This window comes from Bactrocera tryoni, unplaced genomic scaffold (genome assembly GCF_016617805.1).
Source record: "Bactrocera tryoni isolate S06 unplaced genomic scaffold, CSIRO_BtryS06_freeze2 scaffold_25, whole genome shotgun sequence".
Classification (NCBI taxonomy): domain Eukaryota; kingdom Metazoa; phylum Arthropoda; class Insecta; order Diptera; family Tephritidae; genus Bactrocera; species Bactrocera tryoni.
The window spans coordinates 6,268,369-6,290,742 of record NW_024395977.1 but is presented as its reverse complement, the minus strand read 5'-3'; the positions used below and the strand labels follow the sequence as shown (position 1 = coordinate 6,290,742).

Genomic DNA, 22,374 nt, shown 5'->3' with positions numbered 1-22,374 from the left:
AAACTCATAACTCGACCGACATCGAGCAAATTAGGTTTAGGTATCAAATATTATCTTGATATTACCATGTTCGGCTGCATAAAAAGAGGGACTTTAGGTAACAACCACGCCTAACTTCCTATAATACAATTTTAATTTTCATATGAATCTTTTGTTTTCCAGTATGCAAATAAAGCAGCAAGGAATATATCGGGTTATAAAACTTTTCTGGAGTAGTGGGTTAAAGCAACCAATTTAGGTCTAAAAATTCAAAATCAGATCAACACTATTTCAGCTCTCAGATACCGAATATGAAGCTCAAAGTTCTAATTGCAAACTTGTATTGAAAATAGCGGTCAATCTGTGAGATATAGATATTATAAATATTCGAAGGATGGAGTCATGTGTAGAGGAGGATGGAGTCATGTGTAGAAGTTCACGCAAGTGAGGAAAGTTCTCTGATCGCCATTCACTTGGGAGTGGCCAGAAACGATTCTTTTACACATGGCTCAAGCAGCTCACTACTTCCGGTCTTTGGCCAAGTATCCTCTGGGTAGCCTAAGAACATCCGTTCGAAGGCGAGCTAAAGTGAGAAGGCGAAACATTCCCTACAAGGGTTGTGCGCTGGGCTTGGGACCCGCCACGTAAAAAAAACAATACCAATGAAAACGTTAAAACAGCCTCGGATGAGAGACCCCCCTTTTGATGACGACCATGGCAAACGGAATAAGGACTACGATTTAAGGGCATGCACCTGGAATGTCCGGACCCTTAATTGGGAAGGTGCCGCTGCCCAGCTGGTTGATGTCCTCGCAAAAATAAAGGCTGACATTACCGCCGTCCAAGAAATGCGATGGACGGGACAAGGACAGAGACGAGTAGGTCCTTGTGACATTTACTACAGTGGCCATATAAAGTAGCGCAAGTTTGGTGTTGGATTCGTGGTGGGAGAGAGACTCCGTCGCCGAGTACTATCATTCACTCCGGTGAATGAACGTCTAGCCACAATCCGCATCAAAGCGAGGTTCTTCAACATATCGCTGATTTGCGCCCACGCCCCGACGGAAGAGAAGGACGATGTGACCAAAGATGCCTTCTATGAGCGCTTGGAGCGCGCTTATGAGAGCTGCCCCCGCCACGATGTCAAAATCGTGCTTGGCGACTTTAACGCCAGGGTGGGCAAAGAAGGTATATTTGCCACTATAGTCGATAAGTTTAGCATCCATTATGAAACATCCCCAAATGGGTTGAGGCTGATCGACTTTGCCGAGGCCTGACATACGGTTATCTGTAAATCCGTGCAATATCCGCACAGTTAGTTCTGCTTTCTCCAGACTGAATAAAAACCAAGGTCTGGTAGTGAACGAGGGCAAGACAGTCATTACTTCGATGTTTTACATAATTTCTTATAGCTTGCCAGTTTTCGAGAGAAAGGTTCGGCGGAAGATTTATGGTCCTTTGTGCATTGGCAACGGCGAATATCGCATTCGATGGAATGATAAGCTATACGAGTTACAAGACGATATTGTCCTAGTTCAACCAGTTAATAGACAGCGGCTGCGCTGGCTAGGTCTGTGGTCCGTATGGATGAAAACACTCCATCTCTAAAAGTATTCGAAGCAGTACCCACCGGGGGAAGCAGAGGAAAAGGAAGACCTCCACTCCGTTGGAGGGACCAGGTGGAGAAGGGCATGTCTGCACTTGGTATATCGAATTGGTGGCGCATTGCTAGAAGAAGAAACGATTGGCGCGCTGTTGATAACTCGGCTATAACCGCGTAAGCGTTGTCTACGCTATTGAAGAAGAAGAATATCTATCTGTACATACACATAACTACTATAGTATTTATACTCAAAGTTGAACTCGGCAAATATCACGCAATACCCCTTGTTCATTGTCATACAAAGAAAACATAATTTCATACAAACATTTTGAACATATTACATGCACACAAATAAACACACAGTGTCATTTGACGTCTCCATTTTTTTAATCGGTATTCAGATCATTTCGTCAGAATATCGATATTTGTTTTCTAGAAAAATGATAGTTTATATCAATATGATTTGATCTTTTGTGACATGAAGTACATGTATTATTTGCAATTCATATACAACCTTGCCTTTCGTCAAAAGCTTTTATCGGGTGATTTTTTAAGAGCTTGATAACTTTTTTTTAAAAAAAAACGCATAAAATTTGCAAAATCTCATCGGTTCTTTATTTGAAACGTTAGATTGGTTCATGGCATTTACTTTTTGAAGATAATTTCATTTAAATGTTGACTCATGTGGTTTCAACAAGATGGCGCTACATGCCACACAGCTCGCGATTCTATGGCCATTTGAGGGAAAACTTCGGAGAACAATTCATCTCAAGAAATGGACCCGTAAGTTGGCCAAGATCATGCGATTTAACGCCTTTAGACTATTTTTTTGTGGGGCTACGTCAAGTCTAAAGTCTACAGAAATAAGCCAGCAACTATTCCAGCTTTGGAAGACAACATTTCCGAAGAAATTCGGGCTATTCCGGCCGAAATGCTCGAAAAAGTTGCCCAAAATTGGACTTTCCGAATGGACCACCTAAGACGCAGCCGCGGTCAACATTTAAATGAAATTATCTTCAAAAAGTAAATGTAATGAACCAATCTAACGTTTCAAATAAAGAACCGATGAGATTTTGCAAATTTTATGCGTTTTTTTTTTTTAAAAAGTTATCAAGCTCTTAAAAAATCACCCGATAGAAGGTCGTCCACCTCCGATGAAAATTTTACCATATTAAGCATACAAACGATTTCTTTAGAATTAAAAATTAAGAAAAAAATTACGATGTACAATTTGTACCAAATTAAAATAGATTTTTGTCACTGTTTCTTTCAATTAAAAAATAGGTAAATATAACTATTTTTAATGTATCCAAATTTTTTTAATAATAAATACAAATTAATATTTAAGCTGCAAGTGTCCTAAAGACTACTAAACATAGCTGCTCTCAACAGATGTTATGCAATTGAGAGATTTCTGTAACCTCACAATCAGCTGTCAAATTCCACCATAATAACAAAGATTTGGTTTCGATTATTTCAAACAATTAATTTAATTTAAATATAAATCAAAATGAAGAAATCACCTGTCGTAAAGCGTGGCATAATGGGTTTCTTTCAAACACCAACTGGACGAAATGTGGTATTACTTGCCACAAGTGCCACCACCTTGGGACTATTCGTAGTCAATTTTATGCCGCATACAATGTGTTTGAAATACTACAAAGATTTCGTGCAATGCTATCAGTAAGCTAAAAGAAATATACTTTATATATGTATTATGACTTTTTTATATCTCTAATAAAGGAATGGTATACCACGTCCGGTGCCGGAAAAGGTGAAGGAACGTTTGGAAAAGGCATTGGACGTACTTCAGTTAGAAGCATATGAACGAAAAATTATTAAACCATTCACCGTTTTTGGTTTTGATCTGTTCCAAGCCGGTAAAACTTATAAAATACACATCCATATACAAAATTAAAACTTCAATGTAAGATAATTTGTAGGTTCAACAAAGTATCGTTTTGGCGGTGCGCTAGGAATTCCAGTGAATTATGCTTATTCAGACCCAAAGGATATAAATCGGCAAGATATACGCTTTCGCGATCAGACTATCGATTGGAACACAGACGCCGGAAAACTGTTGCAAGATGCTATAGTTTTGACTGACGATGAACAAGTATTTGGATTGTGCAAATCTGTGCTACAACTGCAAACACATCGAGTTTTATTGAATTCGCTATTTCCAAGCTTTTCATTTCTGTCCATGTATACGATTGGTCATTACTTGAATTTACGAATGAACTTGCTTGCAGGACCTTTCAGCGTGAGTTACTCTAATATGAAAACATTGTGAAGTTGTAAAAAAAAATGATATCTTTTTCAGTTGCGACTGGTGATGTATACGATCTTGGGATTGTTTGGTGTTGGCAGCTGGTCTTTTATGAAGGACTTCAATCAAGTGCGTTATGATACTGAAATTGACAAGAAATTGTGCAGTTTGGGACCACAATACGTAGAAGCAGGTGCGAGTTACTACGGAAAACTTTTGAAGAAAAATATGGCACTGCGAGAATTAATTGGTGACGACACATACTCAGCTAGGGGCAACGTGAATTACTTCCTACGTCAAAAATCCCTACCATTGACTGTGCACAAATCTTATTTCGAAGAGAAACTGCAGGAGTTAAGACAAAAAACACAAACACCAACAGAAATGCAAAACTAAATTCATTTCGATCTATATTAGTGGTTATTTAATTTTAAAAATAATATGAGCAAAATAAGAAGTCAGTTTGTTTATACTTTTAATGATTAAAGTACTAAACTGAATTTTATGGAATGTTATTTAAGCAATACCCAGTGGTATAATGAAACTCATTCTATCCGCCATTTCCCCCCATTCGGCACGCTTTGTCTGGAATATAATTATCCAGGTTATAAGTATAACTGACCAAATCAGTGCACCTATCAGCGACGAGATCACAACTAAAATATAATGGTTTATATTAATGTGTACATATTACATCCATTTTAAAAGTCTTGGCTTACATTTCTTTATTCTTTTTTGTTCTGGGAAAGCAGGTGCGCGAAATGCATCATTAAAAAACCAAAAGACGTTGATCGTCCATAGAAAGGGTAAAAAAGCCAAGCCAGCTGAAGAGTTGAAAAAAAATTATTTGTTGTTTTAAATAATAATTAACTGCAGTATTCACGTACCAAAGAAATAAATTCGACAGAGCTGCAGTTTTTTCTCGTTTGTTACTTTAGAAATATCCATTTTCTTTGAACACAAATATAAATATACTTGATTTGCTATGACGAATAAACAGCTGATAATAAACACAATTCTGTTGGATGCACTGACATGCGAATGCAATAACAATGTTGCCCAATTTTTAAGGCTCAGATACATTTATAACATTAATTATATGAACTTTGCATACGTTGTTGTCTACTATATTACAACGTTATTTACAGAAGCGCATTATTTTTGAAATAATAAATAAAAAGTTATTTTCTAAATAGCACAATGCCGAATACATAAAAAATTAAACTGTTCCACGAAAAGGAAAAAAAAACAACAACAAAGATACGGCAACCGTGTTCAATCATTTTGCAGATTTGCGTGTTTGATTGGTCCACAACGGCGTTGTATTTAAACGAAATTGTAGCGAAGATTTCAAAGGTGATCGGGACGACTTAAAAGCGCGTAAAAATGTCTGAAATTGATAATTCTAGAGTCATTGAGCAATGGATTTGGCGCAAACAGTGCATTAAAACATGGTTTACCAAACGTTCCGATTAAGGTGATTCAAGTCGAAATATGACGAGAAAGAAATTGATGTGTTTCGCTATCGGCCTTCGCCAGCTTCACAAACAAAGAAAACCCCACGCCGCGAAACTATTCATGTTACAAAAACAACCGAGCCGGCAATCGAGAGTAAAGAAGTGAAAGCTGAACCAGAACGGCGTACTCCAAGTAGGGGAGCGAATAGACGTACATTCGCCGGAACACCAACATTTGACTCCCAGAAACCAAATGAAAATCAAACATCAGAAAATCTTACGCCAGCTCCTATTGGGGCACGTCGACGATCAACTCGCGACCATGAAATCCCACCTTCACAAAAGGAGCAAAAATCAACTAAAACCTATAATCCTGTAGTAATACTGGAAAGCGATGAAGAGGATCAAGATTTATTATTGGCTGCTGAGCAAATGGAACAAAGGTCAAAACCATCGCTGGCTCGTGAAGAAGCTAATGTGCGTTCGCGTTCATCACGTTCGGTATCTTTATCGAAAACGGGTGTAGTTACCACGTCATTCAATCAACCAACAGTTCAGCCAATTGCAGAAGAAGTACCACAGGTATAGTATAATATGCGTTTTATATGAAGTGAAATTTAGTAATTATATTTATTTTATATAGATTCCAATACGGCGGGAAGTAACTGAAAGCATATCACACGAAATATATAAGCCACAAATAAGCGCAAACAGTGGCCGCTTCAGCTTGCATTCTAACTTAATGCAACCGAATATTGGAATTGGCCTAAACAAAGATAGAGATGTACCAAATACACTGCACTCACGTTACAGCACAAACACGCTAAGTAGTGGATTATACTCGTCGAAGGCTATACCTCTGTACACTGAACAAAGCGATGATAATGAGGAAGCAGAGGGTTTTGAAACTCCATTTTTGAGCAGTTTTGCTCGCAACTTGGAACGTATTAAAACAGACGGGGTGGTTTTAAATAAACCCAGCTCTCTTGGAGGCACTGATGTAGGCAGGGAATACGTGTCACCACGGCCTCTGCAACCTTCAAGGCGATATGAAATTACAGGACGTCGTCCGACTAAAGTCTCTGTAACCGACTCATTCCGTCAGTTATTGATCGCGTTAGATCGAAAATATAACTTGAGACTTTATTTAGTGCTTGTAACAGTATTTTTGATTATGGCTTTTATATTTGTTATGGTTTATCAGTAAGATTTATGTCAACTTTTGTTCAAAAATATTTATGTAAAAGCATTTTAAGTTAATTTTCTGTTCTAATTTATGTTGCAACTCGAAAAAATTGTATTTTTAAAAGTCTCATAGTAAATGTTTGTATGTAATGTGGTTTTAAATGAGTAAACTTTTGACATTCAGACTAATAGAAATAAAAGTATATTCATGTGAAAGTTTAAAAAAAAATGTGTAGGACTTGTATCTTAATAATATTGAAAATTTAGATTTCACATAATGGACAGACTAGGTTCAAGGGTTCGCGAGTAGCGAATTTACTGAAAACATTTTGCATCATTAATTAAAGCAATTACAATACATTTTCACATAGTTGTATAAAATTATGGAAACTTTGTTCTAGTTGTTTTATAATGAAATATTCCACCATAATACAATATGTTTTCCACTTTACTAAAGCACAAATTAACTGTTATACCTGTTGGCATAACCAAGAGAAAATTAACGAAATCCCGTTATGGCTAACGCCGTTACACTTGATGCCTTAATATCTACGCATTTGCAATATTGTAGCTAAATAGGCAGGGTACAAAATATTTTGGGTAAATAAGTAGAATTTTTATATTTTTTTTGGTTTGGAACAAATCTTTAATACTTTTTCGTCAGAAGGAATTCTTAAACTGTGTTGGTGCGCCATCATAGAGTTTAGGTCCGTCTCATATTTTAAATATTCTGTAAGATTTGCACTACTTATATTTCCAAAATTGGCAACATAGTAACGCCTTTTATTGTTTATATATAGTTAGTAAAAAAATAAAGAAATAAAATTATTACTAACCTCCCTAGCCAGTCCTTATCCAGCTATAGGATTTGCATGTATTGTAACACTGTTGATTTTTTTTTCAATATGTGGACGGTAAGTTTTGGGATTTACTGATAGTTTTTCTAACTCGTCTAAGGCGTCGAAACCATCAATTACTCTATTTAAAATATTTAAAATTAAACTGTTAATAATAAAAGCATAGACATTTTTTAATTTCTTTGCCAACCTTCCAAACAGTGTATACTTGAGGTCTAAATTGGGTTGAGCTGCATAAGTTATAAAGAATTGGCTGGCATTCGCATTGGGGCCATTATTTGCCATGGAAACCATACCGCGGTCAGAGTGCTGGAAATATGACGTTAACGGGTTTTTGTTTTTGAAAAAAAAAAAAAAAAAACAAATTTAAATTACCTTCAATGTGTCTTTGAATTCATCTTCAAATTTGGTACCCCAAATAGATTTACCATTTTTCCCTGTGTTTGTAGGATCACCTGTTTGTACTATAAAACCTTTTATATTGCGAATGAAAGCGCAGCCATTGTAATATTCGCTGGCACATAGCGCCAAAAAATTCTGACAAGCTTTTGGACAATCCTCACAGAAAAGCTCAATTTTTATGTCACCCACATCCGTATGTAATGTAACCGACTGTGATCAATTAAATAAATAAAATAAATAAATTTAAATGACAACAAAATATTCTGCATACCATATTTAAGACTAGTATATGCGAAATTTATCCGCGGTAGTCAACAAACAGCAGCCAAACCGGCGTTCGTAGAAAATGAGCTAAACAGCTGTTTAGTGTTACCGGATTTCTAGTTAGAAGTGCGGATTTAGCACGCTCGCTGAATTTGAACATTTTGAAAGCAAAGCACTTTAATTAGAGAACATTGCACTGGCAGTCAAACGGTTAAGGGAATGAAAACTATAGAAACCACCCTAACATTTGGTACCATCAACCGCCTGAGGTAACGAATTCTATTTTTGTTATTTTCTTTCTATATCAAATAATTTTGCAACAACATAAACAGCACCTTCGCCTGTTGTACATGGAGGCTATAGAATATTAAACAATTTATATTTAAAATAATAAATAAAAAATTAAAACCTTACTTACTGTTTAACTATAAGAAATAGAAGATTCGCTTTTTTTTTGTTTTTTTATCCGTTTTATTACACAAGTTCATTTACTTTTTAAATAATTTCTATAAATAAGTGTTAATGATTTCCTGTTAAATAATTAAATATGTGAAATGTTAAAAAATTAAATATACTTTAATGGTACTGCATTTTTAGTATAAATGATATAATTTACGGAATAATTTACCCATGTGAAAATTGTGTTAGTTAATGAAAATAAATAAATACACTTCTTGTGTGGAAAAAACTCTGTAACAAAAACGGATTTTTTTTTTATAATCGATAATATAAGATAAGATAATTGAATGTGAATATAATTTTAGTAATAAATTGTTAAAAAAATAATAATTCATTTTCCAAATAAAATAATGCAAGTTTAAAATAAAAATAATTCATGTTCAAAATAAAAGTAATTCATATTCAAAAAAAAAAAAATTAAATTTTAAAATAAAAATAATTCAATTTCAAATTAAAATAGACTTCATATAATGCGTTGTTTTAGTAATATTAATGCATACGTAAAATGTTTAAATCATATGTGTAGGAATTCAATATATAATTCACCTATAATTACAATTTTTTTTGTATCTTTCTTAATTTTTTATATTTTTTTTTTACATTTTTATCTTTTTTTAGTGTTTTTGAATAAAATACGATATTTTTGCCTTTACTCTTAACTTTCTTACTCAAAGTTGACATATTGTGTTGTGAGCGCTAATGGATGTTTTCTCAGTCATTTATTTTGTTGTCCCTTTTTAAATGTGTTTCGAAGCATGTAAGTTTGGTGTTTTTCTTAAAATTTTTAAATTACTTCTTTTGTTTTACGAATGAGTTAGCGTCACACACACATTTATTATAATGATGTTATTTGTTATGTCAACTTAGTCTTCAATGTGGTAGATGAAGTAATAATTCTCAGAAGTCTTAGCAGTGGATGGTGGTGCCAATGGTGATTTTCTGGACAATGGTTGGAAACCCATAATCAAGAAAGTCTCGAAAAGAGATGCGCGATCTGGTCGATTCTTGCGTACACATAAAACAACTGCGTCGACATCCAATTTGTCTTCAGCGAACTCTAACAAAGAGATGAATGTGTCCTTCGAAGCCTCTGGGGGAAGCTTTTCCGGCATTGCAACGTACAAAATGTTATTCTCCGGATTCAAGACCTACAAGAAAGCGAATCAAATTTATATAGGTTTACATGTTAAGGCTGTTAAGTAAATATCACACTTCGGATGTAAATTTTCATGCCTAAAGAAACTTACCGATTCCCATTCCGAGAACTGGTTCTCCGTAACGTGCAATTTGATGGTTATACGAGTTGGATTATCATGTTGCAAGATATGTTTGACCATCTCTTGGCAATCTTCGTCCGAATATAGTGATTGTGCATCACTGCTGCTATGTTGTGAATCGCTGCCATCCGAATCAGAGCACTCCGACGAAGTGCGGCTGTGTTCGAATACACTGCCACCAGCTGAATCCACAGAAATCTTCCGAGATTGTTCTGCTAAATAAAAAAAAAAAAAAACATATAATAAAAATCTTAATTCATATATGCATATGTAAATGTGAATCATGTTTTTTGATTAACGTACCAGTTAAGAGTGACGCCCTATCGTGATCAGTTCTGTGGTGGGTAGGGACATCAAAACCACCACAGAGGCCCTACGCCGAGAGAGATACAGAAGGACTCATTCGAGACGCTAGTAGCGCAAGAAGATGCGGAGACGGTGCGTGCCTTGGATACACTAGGGTATCCAAGAGCGTTTTCATTAACTTCTCTTCTACTACTGATACTACTACTAAACGTTGGGTCGCTGTAAAAAATATGTATAATTTTAATAATAGTCGTTTTTGTTTTTATTAAATGTTGGTATTTAAAAGCGCATTTCCAACAAGAAATCAAATTGTAGCGGGCGACGAGTCGTTATAAGCATAATTTCCAATTAAATCAAATACATTTGTAAAAAAATATTTTCGAATATAAATATATGAAAATGAGTATTTTATTTTAAGAAATTTCGGCATCTTAGGTAAGTTGGTCTGCAAAGATTTATACAATTTTATGATGCTGAGATTTATCTATATCATTTTATCAGTTATACACTTTGTTTGCACTATTTTGTACTTGGTCAATATGTAAATTAGTTATATCTTTATTTACACAACCTCGATACTGTGGTGATGATGCACTAAAAACGAGTCAGAATGGGTAAACATAAATAAAGCTAAGATAAGATTATGATAATGAGAATAGTTACGAAAGAGTCTTGTTTAAGATTTAAAATATTGTAAACAAGAAAATTATTTTCTAGAAAATTCTAAGAAAAAAGATAAATCCTTTCAAATTAAACTTTTAGACTAAATACATACAAAGATTAGTACATGAATTTAACGTCAAGAGTTATTTAATAAATGAGTAGACAAAAACAAATAAAATAAAATTTCGTAAAAAAAACAATACTATACAAGAACTATAACATGGCAGTTAAAAGTGGCTTAATTGCACTTTACACTGTACTGCTAGAGTACATTGGTTGTACCGCTTGGGAAAGAATGCTCTTGCGGCATTTTTAAAGCCACTGCTTTTTGAAATACACAAGAGCCTCACAAACTGTATCTGTCAAGCATAACGGCAAGCAAATTCAGCAGAAAAATGGCGAGCTCGTGTGAGTTGCTTTTCGGCTGTCAAACGAGTGTAAACGTTTTCATTGTCGTTCCATAAAAAACGGCGTTTTATTGCACGTTTATTACTAAATAATTTTATTTGAAGTGAAAATTTACATAAATTAGAGAAATATGTCTATTGGTGTACCAATAAAAGTTTTACACGAGGCTGAAGGTCACATTATCACGTGTGAGACAATAACCGGCGAAGTATACCGGGGCAAACTCATCGAGGCTGAAGACAACATGAATTGCCAAATGACACAAATCACAGTCACATATCGTGATGGACGAACGGCAAACTTAGAAAATGTCTACATACGCGGTTCAAAAATTCGTTTCCTCATACTGCCGGACATGTTGAAGAATGCACCAATGTTTAAAAAGCAAACTGGTAAAGGCCTGGGTGGTACGGCCGGTCGAGGGAAAGCGGCGATATTACGCGCGCAAGGTAATGTTGCTAATAACCATAGTTAAAATGTGAAAAGTAATACAAAAAAGTACATCTCTTATTGTAGCACGAGGAAGAGGTCGTGGCGGCCCCGGTGGTGGTGGTAGAGGTGGTCCACCTACAGGCGCTCCTGGCGGTGGCCGTGGTGCATGGCAAGGTGGTCCAACGGGTGGACGAGGTCGTGGTGGTCTTTAAGCAAATAGTATTTTAAGTCTCTTATAAAGTATGTTTGGATTACAATGAAGTCAATGATAAAACTGAATATGTTCGCATACACGAATGGATACAATAAAACACATTCAAAGCAGATGAAATCGATATAGTTATTCAAATTTGGAAAAAATGAGAAATACTGCAATGGTCGGCATGTACCATAGATAATGGTGTGAAATCGCACATACATATGTTAAATACATATCCAAATCTAAGAGCAAATAGATTCTGCATACACAGTAAACTTTGAAATGAAATAGGGTAGTTACATACGCCAGCGAACGTTGAACGCGTAAATTCTGACAGTGGTTACTGGTCTTTCAGTTAAAAAACACTAATTTATCGGACATTCACATATTGGAACATTAATTGTTTTAGTAAGTTTCGTTGATTGTCGAATACTATACAAAAAGAGCAATTCCATGACAGTATATTATAATACTTGACTGTCGATGGATAGCTCTCTTCATTTTGCCATTCGTTTTGTGGATTAGATCGAATTAGATCCATCACCAAAAAACAAGCAAACATATAAGCTGATTATGTATAAATCGACAAACGATTTCCCTAATGTATTTAGGACAAGGACATTGACACATTTAATTTCCGCAAATTTATTTTTATTGCAACATAAACACAAAAACAAAAGAGAAATAAATTTTGTATGAAATCAAAAAATAAAAATAAAAAACTGAGGAGAGCAATTGGTAATATATTCACATCATATACATACATACATACATATACTAGAAAGAGTAATATCGAGATTCTGGAAAAAACCGTTTGCTTTTAGAGCATTTTGCTATAAGGACATCACTTATAAATTTTTCTTTTGTTAAATACATATATAGAAAATTAATTTTATGAAAAATCCAACACGTGGACGTAAACAAATTTCAATACATACTTGATTTAAATAGCACGGAATGGGACTAAAATTTGTAAACAATATTATATTTAGGATGAACTGAGAATTTAAATAAAATGAAAGAAATACGCGATGGTGCGACATTTCATCAACACAAATTACACGCAAGGCATAACAGTTTATTGCGCATTTGGCAAACAAATTTAAAACCGCACTAAAGTTAAATATACATACATCTATAGAGACATACTCTGATATGCATGTTCTATAAATATGTATACATACATACACATATATTTGAGATAGTATTTTTGTATAAATTTTTTATGAGAACATCGTTATAGCACATATCAATGCTGCGGTAAACCTTGGAATAATAGTTTTCAAGCATATAGTTTTTAGATGTCTGATAACCACTTCCGACTAAGTGATGCCTAAATTTAAATGAACAAATATGTTAATTTTGTCATATTCATAAGCTATGTATGGTAAATTGCATAAGTTCTATTGCAGGCTTTCTTTTTTTACACTTATTCCTACAAATTTACTAAAAGCACTTAATTAAATTTTTCGATAAAGGCTTTATAAATGCATGTGCTTATGTGTATCAATAACTACTTCAGTCTATTTAATGCTCTATTGTTGTGATCACTGAGGCAAGAGGTGGTGGTCTGCTCAAGTGTTCTCAATTGTCGTCGTTGTCACAGCCAATTACTTTTTGCAAATTTTGCAATTTCGCTACAGCTCAATTACAGCATTGTCACGTACGATAAATATTACACGAAGTAGTTTCACACATGGAGAGGTGTGTGATGAAAATTTTCACATTTCAAAATGGATACTTTTATAGATAAATATCTGTGTAATTCGCTCTGTCAAACAGTGGCCGTTGCTTTGCAACTGTAGTTCACGATTGTCAACACAATTTCCATAATAAATTGTCTAAAAGTGCAGTGGGTGTGCGCATGCAAATCAAATGAGTTAAGTTTAGCTCATGAGAAACCATTCAATAATTATTAGCAAAATTGCATGCGAAAATAATTTATGCAAAAAGTTTTAAATGTTTATGAGTTTGCAAGGAATTGAAGAAAAAATGGACAAAAGCATGCATAAAACTACTAAACACCAAAAAATTGACGTACCAAGACGCCGTATCTTCATTAATGACTGCCAAAGCAGCTGAATTTTTTGAATTTTGCAAACACGCACTCATTTCACTTTTATATTGTAATACTAGCGGCAAAATACACACGCTTTGGAATAAAAAGCCTCTATATACTTATTTTTTTGTATAAATTCGATTTGTGGTAGTTAAATTTCAATAACAAGTTGAAAGCACGCAAAAGGGTTATGCTTTCTTTCTTTTCTTTGTTCCTTTGTGTTTTCTTGTTATTTATCACAGTTGCGTTACAAGCGAACCAAAAATATTGGTTTTTAACCAAAAGCTTTCACATTTATATAGTTATGTATTTTGTACGCTATTTATATTTCAAATTTTAATACTTAGCAGCCAGCGCAAGTAAATATTAAATTTATTTATATTTAAAATTATAATTTTATTTAATAACTGTGTTGTGATTTTCGCTGTTCAACGTCTGACTTTAGACTAACAAAGCGCCAAGAATGCTAACGATTTTTATATTTAAATAAAACACAACCCCTCCCCCACGATATGGCGTATGATAGAAAAGGCGACCGGTAGGCATTCGTACAAGCCGGTGAGAGCTTGAAAGCTTTAACACGTAAAAATCATCATCATTGGCACTCATAGTAGCGCCGTAGAGTGGCCCGAGAATAATAAAAAAGATAAATAGTCGACAAATAAAACAAAAAAAGAATATAAAGAAAATTATCTCCCCCAATGGCTGCACCAAGTCGCCACTCATGTGAGCAATGCAGGAGGCTGTATGTAAATACATGGATAATGTACTTAAATGTGAGAGCGTGACGCGTTATTCGTCTTGCGCTCGCTCAAACACAATGGCTAGCATATGAAAACACACAACTTGTTGTTGCATTATAAAATAATGCAATAGATTGAACGAAATTGTGCAATAGTACTGCAGCGTCAACAAATTTACACTCTGCGACAAAAAAAAGAAGGGAAATAGAAAATTTGTTTAATAATTTTTAGGAACAAATTCATTTTATTTTATCATATGTTTTATTATATTTAGAGCTAAAGTAATCCAATATTGTCTTTAGATTTGGGAAACGAAATTTTTGCAAACGAAATTTTAAATATTTTAGAACCCTCCGAATGAAAATTGTTGCAGCGTGAGCCCTAATGTACAATGGTAAAAAATACACTGTACGTCCAGGATTAGATTGGATTATGCTCAGTTAAGTCTAGAATGTAAATGATTACCAGCCTTTCAATTTTTTTTTTCTCAACTGCTAAAAATTTGTTGTTCAGATAAAAAGAGAAAAAACGTCGAAGAGCTTATAAAATACATTCATGTCCGTCGGTCTATATGTGAACAAGTCCCTCAATGTTTGATATATTGATCTGAATTTTTACATTCTTTTCCCTCCAAATCATAAAGCTGCCAGTTGGTATGGCGGTGGATGGTGGATCTATCAAAATCCAGTTTTTGTATAGAAACTTTTTTTATTTGATGAGATATCTTCATTTAATTTGGGGCGGATTATTTTCTAAGACAACGGTCAATCCACAAAGAAATTATTTAAATCAAATTTGTATAGCAACTAACAAATTCACAGTTGAAAATCAAGATAAAGCTCTTGTATACTCTTTTAATGCTATAAGTAATGTAGAGTACCAGAGTAGAGTATTCTAGGTTCAGTACAGCCGAAGTTTACGATATTATGTTATCAAATTTTCTTATCTCATAACATGATATCATCCGCTGAGAAGTCAGATAAGATCATGTTGAAAGCAGTTCGTTATAATTTATAAAAGCATGTGGGTTTAAATGTATGTAGAGCTTAAATGTTTCTGCTAACATTTCCACTAGTTGTTGCCGAGTGCAACAATACTAATCAGCATATCAAATTAAGGGATCAGTGCAACTAGAGCAAATTTACCTGAGCATGAAAGCATCCAATTTTATGCCCACTACTTGCACATATGAAATATAGTAACATGTGCATATGTATGTAATTATAAATTAACAATGATGCGGTACAATAAAGTGCTGTATATACATACATACATATGATATGTACATATGTATGAACACATCTGGAAATACAATAGATAAATTGGCATTGACGTTATAAGCGGGGAAAGCGAATGTTGATTAATAATAATGGCCCATAAGGCAGGTGACCGCTAAAGCCCTATAAATTCCTTTATAATTAAGATAACATTGTATACATTTTTTAATATCAATTAAGAAATTGCCAATTAGAAATTATTATTTTAATTGAATAAGTTAAAATATCAGTTTACGGACATGCAATAAAAGTAAAAAAAAGCTTAGTCGACGTTTATCCATTTTTCTATGTATGTCTGTATGGCTGTGTTACTTTGAGATAAATAATAAACTTGTGATAGTGAATCACAAGCAGTGAGAAGGCTTCTTTCTCGGCTGTTAGTTTTATATGAATTTTAACGATTTTTATGAAATGAAAAATCGTTTTAATGAATTTTTGTCGTTTTATTTAGTGGCTGTGAAAGAGAATGATAACTTTTTTTAAAAAAAAAACGCATAAAATTTGCAAAATCTCATCGGTTCTTTATTTGAAACGTTAGATTGGTTCATGGCATTTACTTTTTGAAGATAATTTCATTTAAATGTTGACTCATGTGGTTTCAACAAGATGGCGCTACATGCCACACAGCTCGCGATTCTATGGCCATTTGAGGGGAAAAACTTCGGAGAACAATTCATCTCAAGAAATGGACCCGTAAGTTGGCCACCAAGATCATGCGATTTAACGCCTTTAGACTATTTTTGTGGGGCTACGTCAAGTCTAAAGTCTACAGAAATAAGCCAGCAACTATTCCAGCTTTGGAAGACAACATTTCCGAAGAAATTCCGGGCTATTCCGGCCGAAATGCTCGAAAAAAGTTGCCCAAAAGTGGACTTTCGAATGGACCACCTAAGACGCAGCCGCGGTCAACATTTAAATGAAATTATCTTCAAAAAGTAAATGTCATCGAACCAATCTAACGTTTCAAATAAAGAACCGATGAGATTTTGCAAATTTTATGCGTTTTTTTTTTAAAAAAAGTTATCAAGCTCTTAAAAAATCACCCGATATATGTTTTCATCAACTTCAGTAGATATAGTAGCTTCATCTGTTTTGTTTCTGATGAATTAGCATGATTAGAACATTTGAAATAAATATCCAGCAGTACTTTTCTGTCCGTCTCAATCCCACCCCAATCATAGTCACCAAATATTATTAACATATTTTTATACTCTCGCAACAATGTTGCTAACGAGAGTATTATAGTTTTGTTCACATAACGGTTGTTTGTAAGTCCTAAAACTAAAAGAGTCAGATATAGGGTTATATATACCAAAGTGATCAGGGCGACGAGTAGAGTCGAAATCCGGATGTCTGTCTTTCCGTCCGTCTGTCCGTCCGTCTGTCCGTCCGTGCAAGCTGTAACTTGAGTAAAAATTGAGATATCATGATGAAACTTGGTACACGTATTCCTTGGCTCCATAAGAAGGTTAAGTTCGAAGATGGGCCAAATCGACCCACTGCCACGCCCACAAAATGGCGGAAACCGAAAACCTATAAAGTGTCATAACTAAGCCATAAATAAAGATATTAAAGTGAAATTTGGCACAAAAGATCGCATTAGGGAGGGGCATATTTGGACCCAATTGTTTTGGAAAAGTGGGCGTGGCCCCGCCCCCTACTAAGTTTTTTGTACATATCTCGGAAACTACTATAGCTATGTCAACCAAACTCTACAGAGCCGTTTTTTTAAGGTATTTCCATATACAGTTCAAAAATGGAAGAAATCGGATAATAACCACGCCCACCTCCCATACAAAGGTTATGTTGAAAATCACTAAAAGTGCGTTAACCGACTCATAAAAAACGTCAGAAACACTAAATTTTACGGAAGAAGTGGCGAAGGAAGCTGCATCCAGGCTTTTTAAAAAATTGAAAATGGGCGTGGCGCCGCCACTTATGGACCAAGAACCATATCTCAGGAACTACTAGACCGATTTCAATGAAATTCGGTATATAATGTTTCTTAACACCCTGATGACATGTACGAAATATGGCTGAAATCGGTTCACAACCACGCCTTCTTCTAATATAAAGCTATTTTGAATTCCATCTGATGCCTTCTCTGTATAATACGAGTATAAACATTAGGAACCAATGATGATAGCGGAATAAAACTTTACACAAATACGGTATTTGAAAAATATGTAAATGAAGGATAATGAAATCTCGATTATCACTTTACCATGCGAGAGTATAAAATGTTCGGTGACACCCGAACTTAGCCCTTCCTTACTTGTTAAATATTACCGTACTTCTGAATTATTCTAGTTGTAATATCGACTTCAAATATTATTAGATGTTTTTAAGTCTGCAAGTGTAACATGACATACATTATACAGCGAATCAATTTACACATGTCATCTGAATTAAATGCCTCTCAATCTTGTTTACTTGAAAGTGGAATAACTCGCAGGTTTCAGTCATCCATTTCTAATTTATTTTATATGCTTTTAATGAAGCTATTTGACTGCACAATTGATTTCTTTCTGCCCAATTTTTATTCCAATGAAATATCGAATCTTAAATAAGTCGGTAATTCCAAATCTGCACATTCAATTACGTTTGCATTCATTCATTGTTTTAATACTTTCTGTTGAAATAATTTTTCAATATGTCTCTTATATTAAGAACATAAATGCAAACGTCATGTAATTTTCTTCATTTAACATACCGCTTAAGAATGCTGTTTCACGACCAAATAACGAATTTTTAAAGCAATTGGTTGTGTAAAGCCACGGGCAAAGAGTCTTCCCTTATATTTGACTGAATTTCTTAGTTCATTGTAAAATCTCATTTAGAGTGAATTATATTTTTATGTCCGGGCCTTTGTAAAAATGACCAGGTTTTGTTATAAGAATGTAGTTCTTTCTTTACTGCCTTTTCTGAATAAGATTTACTAATTCTACTTTTTATTTCTTCAAATGAATTTGGAGTGCTACTAAGGAAATTGTTTGGTTTTGAATTAAATGACATTGAATTTTCTTCATAATATGGTGAAAATATTATATCATTTGTTATTTCTTCGACTCTGTTAACCTGTTGGTTAAGTATTTTTGAAGTGAAACTTCTTTAGAATCGTTGTGATTTCAAACCGGATGCAACGGAAAAAACGACAGGTAAGAGACACAAATACGAAAATGTGTAGGATGAAGCCAGGAAAGACTGAGACAGAAATAGACATATTATACTATTTTATGTTATCGACATATACATACATATATTATTTCTTTGGCACATTTGTCTATATGTTTACGAAAGCAAATGCGAGCCACATACATATGTACATACATTCATAATAACAAGTATCAAAGAGTCAACCTGTCGAAGCACTGACGCGACGACAAAGCGCCACAACGTTGTGTTGTTGGTAGAAAATCCGAGCTGTGCCGAAAGAAACTAACAAACGATCGCCGATTGTTACCGCTTCCCTTGCTGCTCGAATAGCTTCGCCAACAAGCTAGCGTATATATGTATGTTTTTGTATGAGCTTGAATACATATCGACGCTGATTTTTGCCAGCCAGGGAAAAATATTTTAGAATTTACATATATTGTAAATCGACAACAGCTATGTTGCCACTTTTCTCACTTCGTTTTTAGAACAAACACCAGAAAGATGTTCAATTTATGATTTTTAGCTTTTGCCATCGTCGCGAAAGGACGCTTGTTGGCAAAGGCATGCTCGGGGAGATGTTACGGCGTCTGTTTTTATGAATGAAGCGAGGTCATTTGTAGAATTTGCGCCTGCGTTTATGAATGAAATCGTTTTTGTTGTAAAATTTACTACATTTGGGCTTTGCCAATTTGGCTGCCATATTGACTTGTGATGCTTCTGCTATTTAGACAATTGTTGTTTTGTAGAACAATGTTTCAATTTTTTGTTGCTGACATATTCACATGTGTACGCATATGTATGTTTGTATGCTTGTGAATTATTTGTTCGGCAATGTATACAAATATATGTACATTTAAGTATAAATGAATGTATATGAACATGTAGATCAATGCGCACACATGTAATACATTGATAAGTGATAAAATCATTATTTGAATTTCTGAGTGCACTCATGCGTATACATACATACATTTATATGAGCAGATAATAAGATTATGATATGAGCATGTGCTGAGACATAAGATTAATATGATAGAAGATGTACATAGTACATACATATGTATGTATTGTTGTGAAACATTTAATTTCTATTAGTAAGAAATATTATACAAAAATATTTACGGTATACTATATTATGTAAAAATCAAATAAAATTATTAAATATGCAAGTGCAAATTGACTATAAATATTATTATGTATGCATTCATACAAAATTATGAGTATATCATATTGAGTATCATAATTATTTTTACATGTCAATATGGAATTGCTGAGGGCAAAACACAAAAGCACATTCAAGCGATTTCCTGGTTGAAAGCAAAAATTGAAGCTTGAAAATATCAGATGGATTAGCAAATGGTGCGACGGGAAAATTAATTTTCATTGAATATAATGACAAAGGAGAGATAGGTCGTTTATAGCTAAAATTTCCAGAATCTCCCGAAATCGGAGAAAAATTGAGAAGAAAGGCAGCGGCATCAATTCAAAAAAATAATCTTCATCCACTGGCAGTACCAATAGATCGCTGAACATCATCTATACCACTAATACCCAATAAAACCGTTGTTGTAAAACGTAATCATTTCCCATTAGCCTCTGCATGTGCAATGACGATTCATAAGTCCCAGGGAGCTACTTTTGGTGAGATTGTATATGAATATGATAAATCACACGCTCAACAACTCCTGTACGTCGCATTATCACGAGTTACATCAATAAACGGTTTATATCTCGTTTCAAAAACAAAAATTATAAAAAATTTTACCATGGCCGAAGAGCGTCAGTATCTACTATTGATCTACAACATGAATTTCAAAGGCTGAACTTAAATCGACTTCAGACAATTCGAAATGCTTTATATGATTTCTTAAATAAAAGAAGAGGGATGTCACTGTTTACCTTTAACTGTCAAATACACAATATAGTGTCGTCGTCAATTTTTTTAATTCTTTCGGAGACATGGATGAATAATGAAGATATTGTAGACATTCCAAATTTTAATATTGTTGTTAATTACAAAAGACCACGTACGAAGGCAAGCGGAGTAGAAATTTATCACAACGTAAATGATGGAGCCCGTGTTGTTACGCCACAAACGGATCTCAATGCACAACAGTTGGAATCATTGTCTGTTCAGCTTTAGAAAGTTGGAGAAATATGTGCCTGTGAAATCAGAAATGTCCAGGGAGATTTAGTTCTGATTGTAGCAATTTATATCTCTCCCAACTAATCAATAAAAGCAATAATTGAATTTATACATGAAAATTTGATCAAATACACCCCAGAGGTATCGCAAGTTTTCAAAAAGAATTATGATAAAATTCCGATGATTTTAAGTGGGAATTTTAACATAAATTTTGCATCAGACTCAGCGCTTCCTTTGATTGAGTTTCTCGATACAACATTTAATTTAAAAATGTGTAACAGTCGCACTCAATCAACTACTAGATCAAAAACGGCAATAGATGCAGTATTCCAAAAATATATCAATCAAATTGAAACTAAAATATTTGTATCGTATTATAGTTATCATAAGCCTATTGTATCATTTGTGGAAACTGAAAATATGGAACTTGAGCAATAGATTATGCAACATATGTTAAATAAAATATAAAATATCTTTTAAAATTAATCAAAATAATTTCATTTTTAAACAATTAATCTTTGTAATTATCCTCCTGCTCTCTGAGAGCACTAGTCAACAACTCGGTATAAGGGAACTGTGGGACGGCATTTCAAATTCCTTACGTACAGCTGCAACCGAAACCATTGGTTTTCGGAAAGAGCAAAAGAACAGCTGGTACGACGAGGAGTGCCGTATCGCAGCGGAGAGAAAACAGGCTGCCTACCTCGCAACGTTACGATCGACCACTACACGTGCGGGATGGGATAGATACCGAGAGTTGAGGAGGGAAGCGAGACGCATTTGCAGACAGAAGAAGAAAGAGGCCGAAATGCGTGAGTACCAAGAGCTTGATAAGCTGGCCGACAGGGGTAATGCTCAAAAATTCTACGACAAAATGCGGCGGCTTACAGAAGGTTTCAAGACCGGAGCATACTCTTGTAGAACCCCCAAAGGTGATCTAGTCACTGATGCCCAGAGCGTGGTTAAATTATGGAGGGAACACTTCTTCACACATTTCAAGCCTGCTGAAAGGCAGAGAACGCACAACACCAGGAGAAGGAGAACCCGATCCCCCAATCGATGACGATGGAGCAGACGTTCCATTACCCGACCATGACGAAGTTCGAAGAGCAATTGCCCGCCTGAAGAACAACAAAGCGGCAGGGGCCGACGGATTGCAGGCCGAGCTATTCAAACACGACGGCGAAGAACTAATAGGGAGCATGCATCAGCTTCTTTGTAAAATATGGTCGG

General features: G+C 34.7%; 4 protein-coding genes and 2 pseudogenes across 4 annotated transcripts; 3 read left to right on the top strand and 3 right to left on the bottom strand.

The window, feature by feature from the left end:
* Positions 1 to 3,092: 3,092 nt before the first annotated feature.
* Positions 3,093 to 4,312, top strand: LOC120780679 (transmembrane protein 177-like). Its single transcript, XM_040112947.1, has 4 exons — positions 3,093 to 3,265; positions 3,326 to 3,462; positions 3,526 to 3,845; positions 3,906 to 4,312. The coding sequence occupies exons 1-4, from the start codon at positions 3,093 to 3,095 to the stop codon at positions 4,245 to 4,247; spliced, it is 972 nt and encodes a 323-aa protein (XP_039968881.1). The 3' UTR covers positions 4,248 to 4,312.
* On the bottom strand, positions 4,310 to 4,894 carry LOC120780680 (gamma-secretase subunit pen-2-like). Its single transcript, XM_040112948.1, has 3 exons — positions 4,739 to 4,894; positions 4,571 to 4,675; positions 4,310 to 4,507 (listed from the first exon to the last, which is right to left on the bottom strand). The coding sequence occupies exons 1-3, from the start codon at positions 4,797 to 4,799 to the stop codon at positions 4,368 to 4,370; spliced, it is 306 nt and encodes a 101-aa protein (XP_039968882.1). The 5' UTR covers positions 4,800 to 4,894; the 3' UTR covers positions 4,310 to 4,367.
* A 343-nt stretch (positions 4,895 to 5,237) lies between these two features.
* Positions 5,238 to 6,523, top strand: LOC120780922 (annotated as a pseudogene).
* A 562-nt stretch (positions 6,524 to 7,085) lies between these two features.
* LOC120780304 (peptidyl-prolyl cis-trans isomerase-like 3) lies at positions 7,086 to 8,116 on the bottom strand. Its single transcript, XM_040112595.1, has 5 exons — positions 8,024 to 8,116; positions 7,726 to 7,962; positions 7,541 to 7,659; positions 7,330 to 7,471; positions 7,086 to 7,273 (listed from the first exon to the last, which is right to left on the bottom strand). Exons 1-4 carry the CDS (start codon positions 8,024 to 8,026, stop codon positions 7,345 to 7,347), a joined length of 486 nt encoding a protein of 161 aa, XP_039968529.1. The 5' UTR covers positions 8,027 to 8,116; the 3' UTR covers positions 7,086 to 7,273; positions 7,330 to 7,344.
* Positions 8,117 to 9,063: 947 nt separating this feature from the next.
* Positions 9,064 to 14,154, bottom strand: LOC120780303 (annotated as a pseudogene).
* On the top strand, positions 11,054 to 11,892 carry LOC120780305 (small nuclear ribonucleoprotein Sm D3). Its single transcript, XM_040112596.1, has 2 exons — positions 11,054 to 11,578; positions 11,646 to 11,892. The coding sequence occupies exons 1-2, from the start codon at positions 11,260 to 11,262 to the stop codon at positions 11,771 to 11,773; spliced, it is 447 nt and encodes a 148-aa protein (XP_039968530.1). The 5' UTR covers positions 11,054 to 11,259; the 3' UTR covers positions 11,774 to 11,892.
* Positions 14,155 to 22,374: the final 8,220 nt, after the last annotated feature.